At 36.5% G+C, this 16,745-nt stretch overlaps 4 protein-coding genes and 1 long non-coding RNA gene across 6 annotated transcripts; 3 read left to right on the forward strand and 2 right to left on the reverse strand.

The window, feature by feature from the left end:
* Nucleotides 1-1,180: 1,180 nt before the first annotated feature.
* On the forward strand, nt 1,181-4,590 carry LOC129247322 (H/ACA ribonucleoprotein complex non-core subunit NAF1). Of its 2 annotated transcripts, none has more exons than XM_054886407.1 (3): nt 1,181-1,563; nt 1,617-2,267; nt 2,329-4,590. In XM_054886407.1, the coding sequence occupies exons 1-3, from the start codon at nt 1,452-1,454 to the stop codon at nt 3,738-3,740; spliced, it is 2,175 nt and encodes a 724-aa protein (XP_054742382.1). In that variant the 5' UTR covers nt 1,181-1,451; the 3' UTR covers nt 3,741-4,590. The 2 variants fall into 2 exon arrangements, with proteins under 2 accessions (XP_054742382.1, XP_054742383.1); XM_054886408.1 differs by having other exon boundaries at nt 1,187-1,557.
* Nucleotides 3,854-6,383, reverse strand: LOC129247323 (protein phosphatase 1F). Its single transcript, XM_054886409.1, has one exon. It carries the CDS (start codon nt 6,166-6,168, stop codon nt 4,765-4,767), a length of 1,404 nt encoding a protein of 467 aa, XP_054742384.1. The 5' UTR covers nt 6,169-6,383; the 3' UTR covers nt 3,854-4,764.
* Nucleotides 6,384-6,803: 420 nt separating this feature from the next.
* On the reverse strand, nt 6,804-8,763 carry LOC129248522 (UBX domain-containing protein 7). Its single transcript, XM_054888097.1, has 2 exons — nt 7,766-8,763; nt 6,804-7,704 (listed from the first exon to the last, which is right to left on the reverse strand). The coding sequence occupies exons 1-2, from the start codon at nt 8,468-8,470 to the stop codon at nt 6,910-6,912; spliced, it is 1,500 nt and encodes a 499-aa protein (XP_054744072.1). The 5' UTR covers nt 8,471-8,763; the 3' UTR covers nt 6,804-6,909.
* Nucleotides 8,764-9,791: 1,028 nt separating this feature from the next.
* LOC129248841 (uncharacterized) lies at nt 9,792-10,289 on the forward strand. The gene is made up of 2 exons (XM_054888454.1): nt 9,792-10,046; nt 10,144-10,289. The coding sequence occupies exons 1-2, from the start codon at nt 9,842-9,844 to the stop codon at nt 10,287-10,289; spliced, it is 351 nt and encodes a 116-aa protein (XP_054744429.1). The 5' UTR covers nt 9,792-9,841.
* Nucleotides 10,290-10,352: 63 nt separating this feature from the next.
* LOC129249019 (uncharacterized) lies at nt 10,353-10,649 on the forward strand. Its single transcript, XR_008582637.1, has 2 exons — nt 10,353-10,489; nt 10,559-10,649. It is a non-coding gene; the product is annotated as an uncharacterized LOC129249019 (long non-coding RNA).
* Nucleotides 10,650-16,745: the final 6,096 nt, after the last annotated feature.

Genomic DNA, 16,745 nt, shown 5'->3' on the forward strand with positions numbered 1-16,745 from the left:
TTCGCTCATGTTACTTGGTTGCCGACTAATTGGAAAATAAAGTAGCGGTTTTCGGAAGGCGACATATTTAGTATTCTATTCGCCGTGCGATTTGCTAAGAATGATCAATAGTTCGCATTTGTTGCTATTAGCAAAATGTGTTGTAAGCATAGATACCCTACATGCCACAAAAAGCCGCGCGCTCTTATTTCAAAGTAAATTTTTAACTGCGGCCACTCAGCATATAAATTCACCGTTTATCAAATATTTTTGTCTTCGTCAAGAAAAATAAATTTATGGCCGCCTCAGGTGCGTGAGGAAAGACATGGTGGTCTCTTCTATAGATTTTATTGTATTAAAGAACATTTGACAATAGTTGGTGGCAAAGTACCTATGAAGGTATTTTGTTTTTGCAAGTACAATATTTGAAATTTCAACTGGTGGACGTAAAATTGTATTGAATAAATAATGAATAAAAGGCTTAAATTTTTGTTAACCTAACTTATTGTGATTAACTTGTCGGTAAAATACAAATATGTATGCACGTAAATGGTAAGTATAAAATTGTATACTTTTATGTGACATTAAAGGGTTAGTTTCAATTTTTTTTTTTTTTGTTTTGCTAGTCAATTGCTTTATTTTACAAAAATAAAAACTTAGCTCAAATACATCGTATTTCGACTTGACTCTAGCAAAATTTCAAAAACAAAATAAAATGATAAAAGTTATCGCTGTTTGTGTGGAGCCTGTTTCTCCAAGTCCCTTGCGGTGATCATCACAAGTCCTTGGAAATACATCTCAAATCAATCGTTGTCCGAGAAATTAGTTTTTTAATAGATAATCTTGTACCTGATCGAAGCTCCTTTTTTTCAAAATTAACAATATGGCGGCCTCAGGGAATATTTTTCAGATTTTCGAGAAAAAAAACCGACAATCAATTGTTAAAAAAAATCGAAATTTTTGAAAAACAAAATCCCTCGATCAAGCACGACTTTTTATGTTTTTCAAAAGCATTATAGGTATATTTTCTTGAAATCTACCAAGAGAAACAATACTAATACAGAGAAAGAACATGAAGAAGAGCTGCAAAAGTAAATTACAAATTACAGAGTAATTTGCGCATTGCGTGTCATAGAAAAAAAATTGAGCACACATCAATTGTTTTCGCCAAAAATGAGAACTGCATGGGTGGGTTAATAAATTGACTTTATCGACTTTAAGAATTATATGATTTTCACTATGGATCCGTTGCGCCAACGGATTGATCAACGGTCGTAATCGATTATTTGTTGATATGGTCATTATCATCTCTATGTTAAGGAACACGCGTTTAGTTATCTCGTTTGAATTCTTATCCACAAGTTGATATTTTTTAAACAACAAGCATTGCTGCGAGATTTGAGAATCTGAACTTGCAACAGAAGTATTGAACACAGACATTTCTGCTGACGACAGTCCTCAGAAAAATTGATATGGAGACAGAGATTGACTCCAACCAACATGCTGTTACCGAAGTTGCAACAGAAAGCAATATTCAATCTGAGCAAAATGCGTTACTATCCGCACCACTTGATACAGGTACAGGTATTTATCATTCTTTAGTTTTAGATACAAAAATTAATCATAGTGCGCTTCAGAAAAAAATACAAAAGGTGATGGGGAAATGCAAAATGTACCAAGCAAAGATGAAAGCACACTGGAAAAGTGTGGAGCCACAAAAACAGAGGAAGCTACGAAAGAAGTGGTAACTGATATGCAGGAGGAGAGCGAACTACAGCCAGAGTCAGCCACAAGTACCTCCAGCATAAACAAATTAAAAGGTGATGGTGAAATTCAAAAAGTGCCAAACAATGATGAAAGCACATTGGAAAAGTGTGCAACCACAATAACAGAGAAAGCTTCGAACGAAGTAGTAACTGATATGCATGTAGAGAGCGAACTGCAACCAGAGTCAGTAATAAGTACCTCCAGCATAATAGAATTAAACCGAGAAACAATTACTGAAGGAAGCTGTGGAAGGCCTACCAGCAAAGAAGTAGTTGTCATTGAATCCGTTATTCAACTTTTGCCGTCCATTAATGAGGCTAACAGCAGTAGTGCTACTTCAGTAGTTGCGGAAACAGGAATAGGCCCCAGTAATGATCTCGTTATAGCGGCAGATGCCGATATAATTGAAATAATGGACGTAACTCAAGCGGAAATGGTTAATAAATCTACTGAGGCACAGTTAGTAAACGATAAATCTTTATCGTCGCAAGTAATTACTGCAGAGGTTTCACCTATAAAAGGTTAACTCATATTTATTTTAAAATATACTTAAAAAAAACTAATTTTATGTTTACTTTGCAGGCGCACAATCTAGCCTTGGTTTGCTCTCGCAGTATGGCTCCGATGTTGATGAAGGTGATTCGAGCGAGTCGGAAACAGAGTCAGTAGTTGAAGTGCGTACTGACGCCAACAAAAACTATCGTTCACAGGTTGTTGAAATAGACTCGGACTCAAGCGAAACCATTTCGTCGGCTTCTGAATCCGAAACGGAATATTTATCAAAAATTGCTAAAGTCATTAAAAAACGTATCGGAACAAATAATGATGAAAACGATGATGCTGATGATGATGATGACTATAGTGAAGGGGATGGCAAAGATAATAAAAAAGGCGGTCGTCGTCAACCGCCACGTGTTCGAGGCGAAATGCTGCTTGATGATTTGCCGCCGATTCAGGACCTACAAATTTCAGTGCCAGCAGAGGAGTGTACGGAATTGGGGCGTGTTCACTCTATTGTAGATCAATTATTGCTGGTGAGCGCCTTACCAAATTCAATTCTGCTCGATTTGGACACAGTACTTTTCCTAGACAAAGGCAAACGTGTTTTGGGAGAAGTGTTTGATGTCTTGGGTCAAGTAGCAGATCCAATCTATTGTGTACGTTTCAACACAAACCAGGATATACACAAAAAAAATATAAATATTGGTGATGTAGTTTATGTGGCCCCGAAAACCGAATATACACAATATGTAATACTTTCGAGTCTTATGAAAATGCGTGGATCGGATGCCTCTTGGGAGAATGATATAGAACCTCCACCACGATATTTGGATTATTCCGACGATGAGGAAGAGCGGGAAGCACGCCAGCAATTGCGCAAAAATCGTCGACAAAGCACTAAGGAAGATGATGGAAAGGATGATGATGATGATGATGATGATAAAGACAATTATCCTATGAAACGAGGACGCAATCTCAGTGAATCAGTAAGTGCTGCGGAAATGCAGCAAAGAAACGAACGTCCCAGTAGTAGTAGGCGAAGTGCTCAAACAGGTATTTATCAAAAAAGGCATGAACGGTTCGCACCGCGTCCGTATGCGCCGCACAGCTATCAACCACATCATAGCACCAGCAGTTGGCATTCACATTACAATCAACAATATCAACCGAGGCCCCCGTCACACGGTTACCGTTCACCATATTCTGGGCCATTCCAGTACCAACGTCCATTGTATTGTACGCCGCCTTCAAGACCACCACAATTCAATCCATATGTACATCCTCCAATGCCAATAGCTACACCACAAGGACCATTGCTTCCCCCAATGGGACACTCAATGCCTCCACCGCAAATGACCCCACCTTCCCCAACTGTGTATGTGCCGAACCCACTTGCTTTTCAAACACCAACACAAATGGAACAACCTTCACGGATACAACCTCCTAATGCTAATCAAAACGTAGCGGAGCCGGCGCCACCAGGTGCGGATTAAGAGTGAATTAGTTACTAGGCTTAAATCAGTATGTACCTTTATATTTCATAGATTTAAAATTGTTCATCGGTGCAGTAATAATTTGTTAAAAAAGTTAGTAGCACAAAGAAATAAATTTCTGTAATTTAAATTTATTTAAAAACAATGTTTTTTTCCAGTATAGTGTTTTATTTTAATTGTTATCTTATACACGTACATCTGCGTGGTAAAAATATTAAAATTTTCTTAATTTAATATACTTTCGTGTAGGTACATAATTGAAGTGGGCGAAAACTGGATACTTTTGTGGTATTAGGTGTATTTACTTTCATTCAACATACAAAGATTTTTCTAGGATAATATGTAAAATATAAAGATTGATTTAACAAACACAAATCTGCATTGAATAACAATTAGCCGTTATATTGTAAGTGTTCTACAAATTTTTCGTACAGCAGACATGTATGCATACGTGCATGCATTTTAAACAGTTATCGATAACATTGATTAGGATTTGTAATTCTTTAAAAATGTATACTCGCATACAGTTAATGAGCTACAAAAAAAAAATATACACATCCGCATTAATTTAAAAGTGTTTCGCTATTTTATGTAAACTTGCGCTAGCGTTAAAATTACATTGTAATATTTTAGTACTTTTATTTTTGTAAATATAAACCTGTGTTTAAAAATTTGAACTTTTCTCGAGCGTTGCGCACAGTTGATCGTCTGTTGCGCTTTGAAAAAATTTGCAAATTTATACCAATTTGCTGCAGGCACAAATATTTAAGGATGCGACAACAATAGCACTTGAAAGCGTTTAAAGAAGCCTATTTATTTACAAAAATTAAAACGAAATTGAACTCGTTAAGCATTTTTGTTTGCAATAAAAGGTTTTGGTGGTGTAGGAATAAAATCTGCTAAATATGGTGTACTATTATATATATGTATGTATATGCTATGTTTAGCATTAAATATTCGCTGTTGCTGATATCCCTAAAACTTTGTTAGCGTCTATTTTTCCACTTGACTGCAAAAATTTAAACTATATTCTTGTAAAGTTTTCGACAATATCGGGTCGATTTTTCAAAAATATAATAACTACTGTAATATTGTCTTGGGAGTCACCCTCTTTTGCTAATTCTATAAGAAGTTTTGGAATGTTTTCGATTTTTTGCTCTTTATCCGTTAAGGCCTTATAAATCGTTTCCACTATCACAGCTTCGGATACGTGATCGAATAATCCATCTGTACCCAAAACAATGAAATCGTGCGCCGCTGTCAGCGAAACATCTACAAAATCTGGCTCTGCAATGGCTGGCGCCACTGAGTAATCGCCAATGGAGCGCGACACATTCAAAATGCCGTTGACACGCCATTGTCCTTGCACATACATTACAGTGCCGCCACCCTCTGCCATTTCAATACGTTTCCGCTCATCCGGCGCGTCTGGTTTATGTGGTTTCACTAATTGCAAGCTAACCGTTGGACTTACAAGTAGCGCTTTGGAATCACCTACCCATGCGACGTATAAATGACCATACAATGGTGCCACACGATGCGCCAATAGTACACAAACGGCAGTTGTACCACTGGAAATTACTTTTTTTGAGAACATCTTATCTGCCTGTAAAAATGAATGCTCAAAAGCTTCTCGATAAGATTTTATATCATTCAGATCATAGGCGGTGCCTTTCAGACTTTGGGCTAATATGTATGGCAGTTGGCTTGTTACGTAACTAGCTGCCAACGGACCCGAGTGTCCATCAAATACTCCATAAAAACTGTAGGGTTGTTTCAATTGGTACAGATCACTGTAGCGCTCAAGGCACACATGGCGGTCCTCCATTTTGCGTGGTTTATTCTTGACGTGGCCAACAGTGTAAACAGGTAGGGAAGGGGCTTCCTCTGCTTTGCATGTGCAATTTGCTCCATTAGCGCATAGTGCACCTTTTTCTGCGTAATTTTGCAAGTTAGCTGCCTCAGTATTATCAGTTAGACGTGTTAGCATCTTTTCCAAGTTATTTACAACATATTTTTGTAATTTTAGCAAATCATAAACTATGCCCGGTTCAGTTGACGGATTCTTTTCGCCTTGATCTTGTTTTGCACTGGCGCTACACTCGCAGTCCTTAGCATTGCGACAACCCTCTTCAACTTCTGCAGCAACAGCACGCAATATGGGAAGCTGGAAAAATCGGGGGCAACGCTTCAATTGAAGATGATTCCATACGGTCATAATTATTTCAGCAGGCACCTCCTGTGAACACACAGGGTATGTTTCGTTGCTAGTGCGCGATATGCTGATACGTGCAGAATCGCCAACGTTTGCGGCATTACTCACCGAGTCCCGCACTAAGTCACTCAAGAAGCCTTTAAATTCACACAATCGACCGCACTCAACCGACTCCAGCTCAGCTGCTGCAGCAGCAGATACTTTCCCCGACATTCCTTCACAGAGCTACACACACTCACAGAAGTCACTTCCTTTTACCGTTTGATATATAAATCTTGAATTTCGCTCCTGGTGTTCTCTTAAAAAAGTATATGCATATTTTTTGTATTATTGCTTGTATACTTGCATATTCATGTAAAAATATGGTATTTTTGATTTTATTATTTGTTTTTACTTCAACGCTATCTGCGCTCCAGCATCTCAAAAATAAGAGAGTATTCCCGCGCGCAATCAGCTGTTTTAGTTTAATGATTGTTGAGATTTATCGATCACAGAGATTCGATGAATCATCAAATCGTCTGACCCAAAATGTTTACTTAAGAAATATTTCTTCTTGAATTATTTGTATTTAATTTTTCTATAAATCGTGATATTACATCCTTTACCCTTCTCCTATAGAATAACCGACTTTACTACACAAATATATAACTATTTAATAAACCTATGTATGTGATCTCCAAATGTTCAATTGCTTCAAATTCATAAAACTGATGAATCCATTCAATTTTTTTAATATACTCGTACGTACGCTAAAGCCCTTGTAATAGTCTTAAATTTTTTAAGACTCATAACTTTTTAATATCAAAGAATTTATTGTTCAAAGCTAGCCCATCCTTAGTTGAGAAACGAAACACTTTTTAACAAGTTTTTGTTGGTGTAATCTTAATTATATATGTATGTATTTTGAGTTACATTTAATTAATAATAATAATGCTCGCTTGATAAATATCATGATCACTCATCTAATGTTATATGTAAATTTGCTGATGGATGTAAACCCAATTCCTTTATAGTAGAACTATCATGTTCCGCCTCAAGCGTTTTCCGAGGGAACGCGCAAATCAATTTGTATGTTCCGCCATTTTTAATAACATGTGAGTGCTTTTCGCCAATATAGAGGCGCAGCGCTTTCAAGAGTGTATCTGAGGGCCAACGCAGTTGGACCACTTCATCATTGCCTTCGGCATTAAGTAAACGCAATCTAAGAGCAGTTAATTCATTTGTGTCTTTACCGAGGTGCTTTTCATAGGAATTTTTCATATGATCAAACGCGCTTTTACTATCATCATCGCCGAACTCTTCAATCGACTCAAATTCACTGCTGTCATCTGCATCATTATACCCGTCACTGTCTATATTATTGGAGGTATTTTTGCGTTTACTTTTACCATTTGTACTACCATTTTCGCGCATAGAATTCCGTATGGCTAAATTAATTTGTTCCTCTTCAGTAAGATCCAATAATTTTAAACGTTTCTTTTTTTCAGAACTTCCTTCGACTTCCTGCTCATCATCCGATACGGTTATAGTGCGCTTGGAAGTGGAAGGACTGTCATCAGTCCCATCATCTAAGAATTCTTTGTGCTCACTTATAAATTCTCGTAAACCAGAAAGGACATTTGATTCTTTGGGATCTATACACTTCCATACCTCTTCGCCTGTGCGTGGATCAACAACACACACATATGGCAAATTATCGCAGTGATAAAATGTAGCAAATCGACGGCCTTCTGAGGTATCGGCATCAATCTGTATTAAATATTTGTTTATAATAAAAATTTTAATTTAATATTTGTATAACCATACTCACTTGCCACAACAAAAAACGTCTTTTGATGGCTTGGCGCACTTCTTTATTCGCCCACACATCGCGATTGAGGACCTGTGAATTGAAATTGTCATCTTGAACATTAACCAAAAGCCAGCAACTAAGAGCTGTTGCCCGTGCACGTGCTGACTGAAAGGTACCAGCAAAAGATATATCAGTCGGGGGACGGAAAAGATCACCCAAACGTGAGGAAGTCGAAGGTTTTAAATCTGCAGGCAGTGTTCTATTAGCAGTTGTCATCATTGAAGCTGCTCGCGTGCTAGCCCAACGTCTACCATGTGATCCGTTTGATGATGAGGCTAGTCCAGATGCATCTGCCTGCATTTGCTCTTCCATTAAAGCTCCTTCTCGTGCAAAATCACGAAAGGGGCATATTTTCACACGCTGGTTCATGCGTTGCATGCGTCCCTCAGTAGACAATGAGGGCGCTGCAAGAAAATTATCGTCTTCTGGCCCAATTAATTGTTCACGTCTCGGTGCAATGGGTGCTCGAACATTATCCTCATCATCGGCAGCTGGCAAGGCAGCGGTCACAGCATCAGCAACTCCACTGCCTTGTTCAAAATATAACGCAACAGCTGACTCTACGTCGTTGTTGCAAGCACCCAATAAATGTTTAGCCTCATCAGTACTTGCACCCGTTACTTCAATAACGCGCTCCACTAGCTCTTCGGTTGCTGTGGACATTTTAGTAGTATTTTAGTTACACGTCTAATAACAATAACACGAGTTATTACTGCAGCAAAAGACGAAAATTTTTATTTTTAAATAAGTTTACCCGAATTTTACCAGAGAACGTTCTCTGCTTTCACTACATATGCAATTGCGAGCGTACAAAAACTTTTTATCTTCTCTGTTTATTTAAAATGACATTTGGCATTTTCCTCTTTACCATTAAGGTCTAATTATGCATACTCCGCGCAACTTCGCAAAAATTTCAAACTGTCGGATAAAATCCTATTGAATGCATTTGGCATAAGTTTGATTACCTGAAAATTAGCTCAATTTACGAAAAATTAGCAGTCTTTATAATTTAGATATTACTGAAAATTTTTTATGTGGCATTTCACATACAGTGATAGCAATAGTAATATTTTTGTAGATGTGCATAAAAAGCATATTATTGTATTAATTATTATATTATAAATACTATTGTAATAAAAAAATTCTGAATTTAATACGATTCTTTTAAGAAATACTGATTTTTATATATCGCACCCTAAATACAAAAGGGTCACAACTCAAAATGAGCAGAAGCTCAAATATGAACGAGACGTTATCAATAAAACGGTCCGCGGATGACATATGTCAAAAATAAATTTTTTGTTTTTTGGTAGGACTGTTATAAGCTTACATGGCAAATTTCAGCGTGATATGTCACATAGTTTGTTTTCTGTGCTACTGTAAACAAGTCAAGCTCGAGTGTGGAAAATTTTGAGTTGTGCCCCTTTTGTATTTAGGGTGCGATATGTTTGTATGTGAAATATAACCAGCCTTAAATTTTCAAAAGTTGTCAAGGTGAACAGAATGCAGAATACAAAACTGGTACTTTATTTGTCCCGATTTTGGCAACCAGATACGTCATGAACGATAATAGTACAAAACAAGCAAAAGGAAGATAAACTATGTATATGTTTGTAAAAACTCAGTGAGTGTACAGTATTAATGTTTTGTGACACTTAAACCAAGCAAACTAATGAAAACAAAGTACCGCGTGTTATATTGTGAAAGCATGATTTACAAAATTACCTGTAAAAGCAGTTTTCTGCGCTTTTAGGCGGATGACGCCATGGCAAGAGTATATATGTGTGTAAATTTCTCGTGTTTTGTAGTTTCTATTGCTTTCGCTTCTCTTTCTCAAGAAATTTCCCCTCCTTTTATTTGTAAATTCTGCCTGACGTCACAGCGAATTCGAAAGGTGCATCTTTTATTTGATCATTCTTGCGTCAGCGTGCAAGTATGCAAACAAATGGAAGAGAAGTTATTTGTTTGTAAATATTCACTGGTAATGTTGTGATTTTGAGATTTGTAATTTTTAAATTAAAGAAAATAATAAAAATGAAGTGCCGCGTGTTAAATTGTAAAAGCACAAATTTTAGTACCTCCAAATGCAGTTTTTTTAGTTGTCCTGCTGATGACGCCGTGGCAGGAAAGTGGGTAGAATTTTGCCGGCAAACAAAGCACTTTAACTTATACACGAGCGTAGTTTGCATGAAACACTTTACGGACAATGATTTCCAAAATCTTGGCCAGTACAAAATGGGTAAGTGCGTTTATAATATTTTTTTATACCTTATAATATACACTTTTAGATGACTTTCTCTAATTTAATTCAATAAATTTTTAATCGAAAACGTTAGGACTTGCCACATATCTGAAACTTAATCGCGGTGCCGTGCCAACAATTTATAATTGCGATGAGCCAGCAGCAGAGTCTCAGGCGCTGGAAAAGATTAACTTGTCTCAGCAACCTAAAGGTACCATAAATGATCGTATTAAGAAATAATATTTTATGTTTAAGTGGCTTTTTGAAGGCGAGTTGAGTGAATGCAAAAAGAAAAATCGGCGCGAAGACGACGCAGTTGATGTGGTTGATGATGCATTCGATGATGCGGCTGACGATGTGGTTTATGATGTACCTTCACCTAGTCGCTTCTTTCAGTATGACAGCAGCATTCACGAAGATGAAGTTTTAGAAAGTGAAATGTAAGTAATTATTAATTTCAAAATTATATGCGTATTTTTAATAACAGCTTATATTGGAATTAATTCTAGAGCGGACCTAAAGCTCGAAAATTCAACTTTACAAAAGGAAAACGGTAAACTGTCTGCAAATCTTAGAAGTCTGAAGCGGCAATGCGATCTCCAGATAAAGCATATCGAATCCATGGCTTGCGAAATGAGAAAGCTAGAAGAAAAACTGGGTTTTTTTATTTACAAAAGGCCAAATCCGCAAGCTAAAGGCTGGAACTGGGTGGAGGAGGACATCGTACAGTCCATCAGTTTGTATGCTGCCAAAAGTGTATAGGCTGCTGTACAAACAATCCTTTCCACTTCCTGCAGTTCGAACACTGCATTGTTGGGCCCAAAAACTGACTTTTTCGCGTGGGTTAATCCAACCAGTTTTCCGCTTGTTGGCAGCCACTACACATATGAACGAAGTACATAAGCTAAGCGTATTGAGTTTCGACGAAATGAAACTAAGAAAGTCTTACTGTTACGAAGTTTCCTCGATCTCAGCATTATCTACCGTCAATTATGTCCAAGTAGCGATGCTTAGAGGTAAATATTACAATGAAAAATTTTGTTAAACGTAACATTTTTTAAATTCGTAATTTCAGGTCTCATGTCGAAGTGGAAGCAGCCAGTCTTTTACGACTTTGATCGTAAAATGACTGCAGATTTGATACAACAAATTTTGTTGCAGTCACACAGTTGTGGATACAACATTGTTGCTGTTGTGTGTGATCTTGAGGGTGTGAATAGATCGCTTTTTTATGAATTAGGCGTAACCGAAGACCAGCCGTGGTACGTCACAGCACTTGAATTATATATAAGTATATGCATATATTTAGCCTTATAACACTTGTGGGTTTTTACAGGTTCATTTTCAATAACCAAAAGGTTTTCGTTTTTTCCAACGTACACCACTTGCTAAAACTACTGCGGAATCATTTCCTTGATCAAGGCTTTCTTATTAGGGAGAAACCTGTGAAAAAGGAAATAATTTCAGAGTTATTGTCGTGTACTTCTGGAGACTTGACAATAACTCACAAGATTTCAGTAAGCCATTTGAGCGTGGCTGGAGCCCAACGCCAAAAAGTGAATATAGCTGCGGAATTGTTTTCACGAACGGTGGCACAGGCTATCACGAGTGCAGCAAGTTTTGGCCATCTGCGAGAGCAAAATTGGAGGGAATGTTCCCGATTATTGAAAATAGTATGTATTTTTGGTATTTTTACTGCTATATGCATATATACATGCTTTTATATTTTCAATATAATATTATATATCACGTTATATTATAATTTCAGACGAATGACTGGTTTGACTTGTTCAATGTTAAGGAGCCCCACGCCGGCTCGAGGACACGGTGTCATGCTTATGGATTAGCGATCGAGGAACAAGACAAAATCCTTGATGAGATGACCAATTTGATGAAAAACATGAGGGTGATGGGAAGATTTAGACTGCTACCTTTCCAAAAAGGTATATTCACCTTTTTATCCGAAAATATTAAATTACTTATATACGTTTTTGCAACACTTTCATATATATTTTCCTTCTAGGAATCATTCAGACAAATAAAGCGTTGAGAATGATGCTGCAGGAAGTTAAAGCTCGCTTTAATGTCAAATATATGTTGACAAATCATCTCAATAAAAACATACTGGAGAAATTTTTCCAACTTGTCCGGTCAAAAGGCGGTTTACATGATCACCCCGACCAACAGGAGTTCAAGCACCGCCTGAGGCTTTATTTGCTGGGGTACAACAAGAGCGTGATGTCCAACTCCAAAAATGTTGAAGAGGATGATCCGCCTGATATAGAAGTAACACAACCGCCTCTTACCGGTACTTGAAATAATTTATAGTTTTTTTTTTTTTAATTTATTATATAATATTTGACTGTATATAGGATTAATGCTTAAAAATCTAAATTGTCAACCGGAACTGTATCCGATAGAAGAAGTAGATTTGGGGGATCTAGAATTTGACCGACTCACAAGCTGCAGGATGACATCCCAAGCACTTCGTTTAGAGGCAATGATGCCCAGCTGGTATCTTGGACAACACATCTGAACGAGGATGGTTTAACAATACCCAGCTCATCCATGATGGGCCATATCTGGCATCTAGAGTCAATATTAAGGAAATGAACAAAGCTGGCTTGCTCATTACAAATAATTTTTTAAGAAAACATATTGAGCAAGCTTTCGAATATGCATTGCGACAGTAAAGTGAAAAAGTTATTTTTCAGGACAGAATTTTGATTCATTTATTAAAGGTTTGATCACTTGTGACGTTAGAGTTTTGACACTTCCTTACAAAAGGTTGAACTTAAGAAGGGTGAGAAAGGGAAACAATTAAACCCATTTTGTTGAAATTGGTAGCAAAAAAGGGGTTTTTACTTAAACGGAAACAATCTGCAAACGGTTTAAAAAATAAATTTAAATTAATATTTGAATGTAAATAAAATATTTTTTGGACAATGTTAATCTATTTCATATATGTACATATGTATATTCATAAATAAACTGAAGTTGTTAACAGAAATTGCCGATGTTAAAACAAGAAATGGTTTAACTTAATACAATAATTATTATTTTTGTGTTTCATTTTTAAATTTAAAACCGATCGCGAATTAAGCAAATTAATTATTTCATAGAAGAAGCGGAATCATCATAAATTTAATTAAAAACAAACTTTGAACATACTTACACCATACGTTGCTACGTTTTGCCCACGCTAAAGTTGGCGTCTTCACAAAACTGTTACTTTATTTTGAGCCATTTTGACGTCAAGTCTGACGTCATCTATGTACTAGAAGCGCTCGTAGTCGAAAATTTGACCAATAACAAACCTCATTGTAATTTAGTTGTTTTTACTTAAGAATGATAGAATAAGAGATTGCGCCTTCCGAATTTCTTGTGATATACGGCTCCGAGAATATGCAAACAAAAGAATTTGATAGAATAAATGGTTGCGCCTTCCGAATTCGCTATGTCGTCAGTGCAGAGAACGGCTATGTTCAGAAACGCATTATAATGCGCAGTACTTGCAGCGCTGGCAGCACTGTCAATGTGACAATTCAAGCAACTGGTAGATTTGTTGAAACATTGCAAATAGATTTGTTGCATTTATGAACGCGCTGTGCAGTAAAATGGAATTGTTACTAAGTTTGGTCATGGACGATGTATGTGAGGAAAAAACCGATAGTCTTTTATTGAATTTAAGAAAAAAAAAACCGTGTAAAGCTTAAAAGAAGGACATATCTTGTCAAAAGTTTAATATCAAAAGTTTAATATCTTTTTGAAGTGAAAACTTCTTTAGAATCGTTGGGAGTGATTTGAGACTCGATGAAACGAAAAAGCGACACCAAAAAGAAGAAGAAAAGAGATATACGTATATATATGTATGTATAGAAAATGCTTCATTACCAGGCACACAGAAGGATGGCATAAGCAATTTAAATTTGTGAATTTATATATGTATGTATAATATATATGCGGATATATGTATATATGTTGTGTGTATGTACATATGTGCCTCGCCACAGCAAAACATACGGTAAAATTTCTCAAGAAATCCAGCGCGCATTCATAGGCACAGCATTGCATGTACAGTAGGGCGGGTCGATTTAAAAATCGCTCATTGCTCTATGAAAATTGTATTCTAGGGATCAAAATAAGAAACTTTGCCGAAGGAACCATACCTCTAAAACGAATTCTGATGTCCCCCAATTTCAAAATATCACCATTTTGGCCTTTACATGAAAAAATCAGCTAAATGGCTATGTTTTTTCTTTATTTTTATTTATTTATAATATTATCTATTTTTTATTATTAAGAAATTTATTTAGTCAGAACATATGTAAATGAATGAATGTGAGTTATAGAAAAGAAACTAAAAAGCTCGACCCATATTGGGGGACATCAGAAATTGTTTTAGAGGTATGGTTCCTTCGGCAAAATTTCTTATTCTGATCCCTAGAATATGATTTTCACAGAGCAATGGGCGATTTTTTTGCCTTCCCACAAATCGACCCGGCCTAATGTACAGTAACCTTGAACAGGCAGCTGCGGTTGTCGAACATTTAGAAACATATATTTACATACATATATGGGTGCAAACATATTTACGGAGCCGCGGGCACTCGACTTGACAAAAATTGAATATTGGCAAATAATTCTACGCGAAATATTCCAATATTGACTATTTTCGAATTGTCGAGAAAATTAGCATATGGGCGGCTCGTTTTATGAATGAAAGTACTTGCTCTTAGAACTATGAGCTCGAATTTATAAATCAATTTTTTGATGATGAGTTTTTGTTGCACAGTACAATAGTTGAAACTGTTCGGCGCCGCCGCGACTGTTCAGCGCTATGGCAACTAGGATGATGGCCGCTACGCCTGCGCCTATTAATGCATTTTGTTCTTGTAGTCGCTAGGCATAGAATTTTAGCTTTGGACGACATACGCATTTACAGGAATAAAGTGAGTGGCCTGTGTGTGCGGTTGTATGTAGATGCATATGTGTATATTAATAAGCATTGTTTTGCTTGAAGTTCAGAACACAAATATGTATGTACGTACATAGGCTAGGCCATAGTATAGCATACATACATATGTATAAAAAATTCAAACCAAGCGTCCTACGAATGTTTGCGTGTATGTTAGTACGTCTGTGTATTATACGCGTTACGACGCTCATAATAGCAACCGCGTGTGCTGTATTGCGTCCGTATTTTTATATTCGTAAATATTTTCATTTTGAAATATTTACCGCAATTATGCCGAAAAATAATGCAGAAAAGTGTCGAAATTGAAAACATTGAGGATGAATAACAATAAAATGAAGAAAATAAAATATGAACTTTATAGCAATATTATAATGAACCTATAATTATCCCGCTCCTAATGCTGCTTTCGTCTCATTCTCTCTCAGTTTGTTTTACGGAAGGTTTCACTTCTATCGCGTCTAACCGTTAGACTGGTATTTTTTTTATTCGCTTATATGTGATGAGTAAATTAGAAAATTTTCGCTGGGCGATGTTTCTATCTATTTTTAAATCTTTATTAACTTTTTTTACTTCATCTACGACCTTAGCCCAGAGCACGCTCTTTTTCCTCCTTCCCGACGTAAACATGTTCTCCATGCTCAGTCGGACTCTGAGCAATAATTTTATCTCCGATGTACTAAAGTAATCACTAAAACCAAGAAAAGTATAATAAAATAAAGTTTAAATATCGCATTTTTCATCAATTTTTGTATTAAAAGTTAAAATAAATAATTAAATACCCACTTTTCATCAGACATTGTACTAGCGTATTTAATGGCAGTGTGAAAATTTTTGCCGCAAATAATGCACGACTTTTGATACAAAAATGACGTTTAAGAACGCGTTGCATTTGCAGTACTGCCATATTTGCACTTTTGAACGCACTGCTCACTCTGAAATGGTATGTTGCACATTATAATGCATTGTTGAACATACCCAACGTTGATATACGAGTATACTACTGCTAAACAAGAATGATAGAGAACAGATTGCGTCTTCCGAATTCGCCCTGTCGTAAGAGTCCATCAATAAACAAACAAAAGGAAGTGGAATTACTTGTTTGTGAAGAAGAAGAGTAGGCGAATGCAATGGAAACAACCAAACAGAAGAAGTTATACACACACACACACCTAGCCACGACGTCATCCTCATAAAAACGCAAACAAACTGAATTTGGAGGTTTTATATTAATTTGTGCTTTCACAATTTAGCACACGGCACTTCTTTTCATTAGTTTGATTAGTTTAAATCTCAAAAATTACAATATTACGAAGCCATTCACTGAATTTTCAGAAACATGTAATTTCTCTTACTTTTGTTTGTTTTGTATTGCGAAGGGAGCTGACGTTGGGTCTGTCAAAATCGCTGTAACTGTTTTTTAATAACGCCACCTCTACTACTCAATTCGCCTTGAATACACATAATCTATTTTGCTGTCAGTCAAATCCGTTGCCACAACGGATGGGTCCATCGTGACGCACTTATAACGGAGCCAACGGAGCGGTAAGGGTTAAAACATACCTCGTATCTGGTGTTATTTTTCAATTGATTTTTTTTTTCAATTGTATTTAACTAAATTTAAATTTTATTTAGTTTATAGTTTAGCCATAAAAGGGATGTAAGAAAGCATGTTTGCCCGTTTACAGAACAATGTCGTATGAATGAAAGCGAAATTAGAG

The sequence above is a fragment of the Anastrepha obliqua genome, chromosome 5 (genome assembly GCF_027943255.1).
Source record: "Anastrepha obliqua isolate idAnaObli1 chromosome 5, idAnaObli1_1.0, whole genome shotgun sequence".
In the NCBI taxonomy this organism is placed as follows: Eukaryota; Metazoa; Arthropoda; class Insecta; order Diptera; family Tephritidae; genus Anastrepha; species Anastrepha obliqua.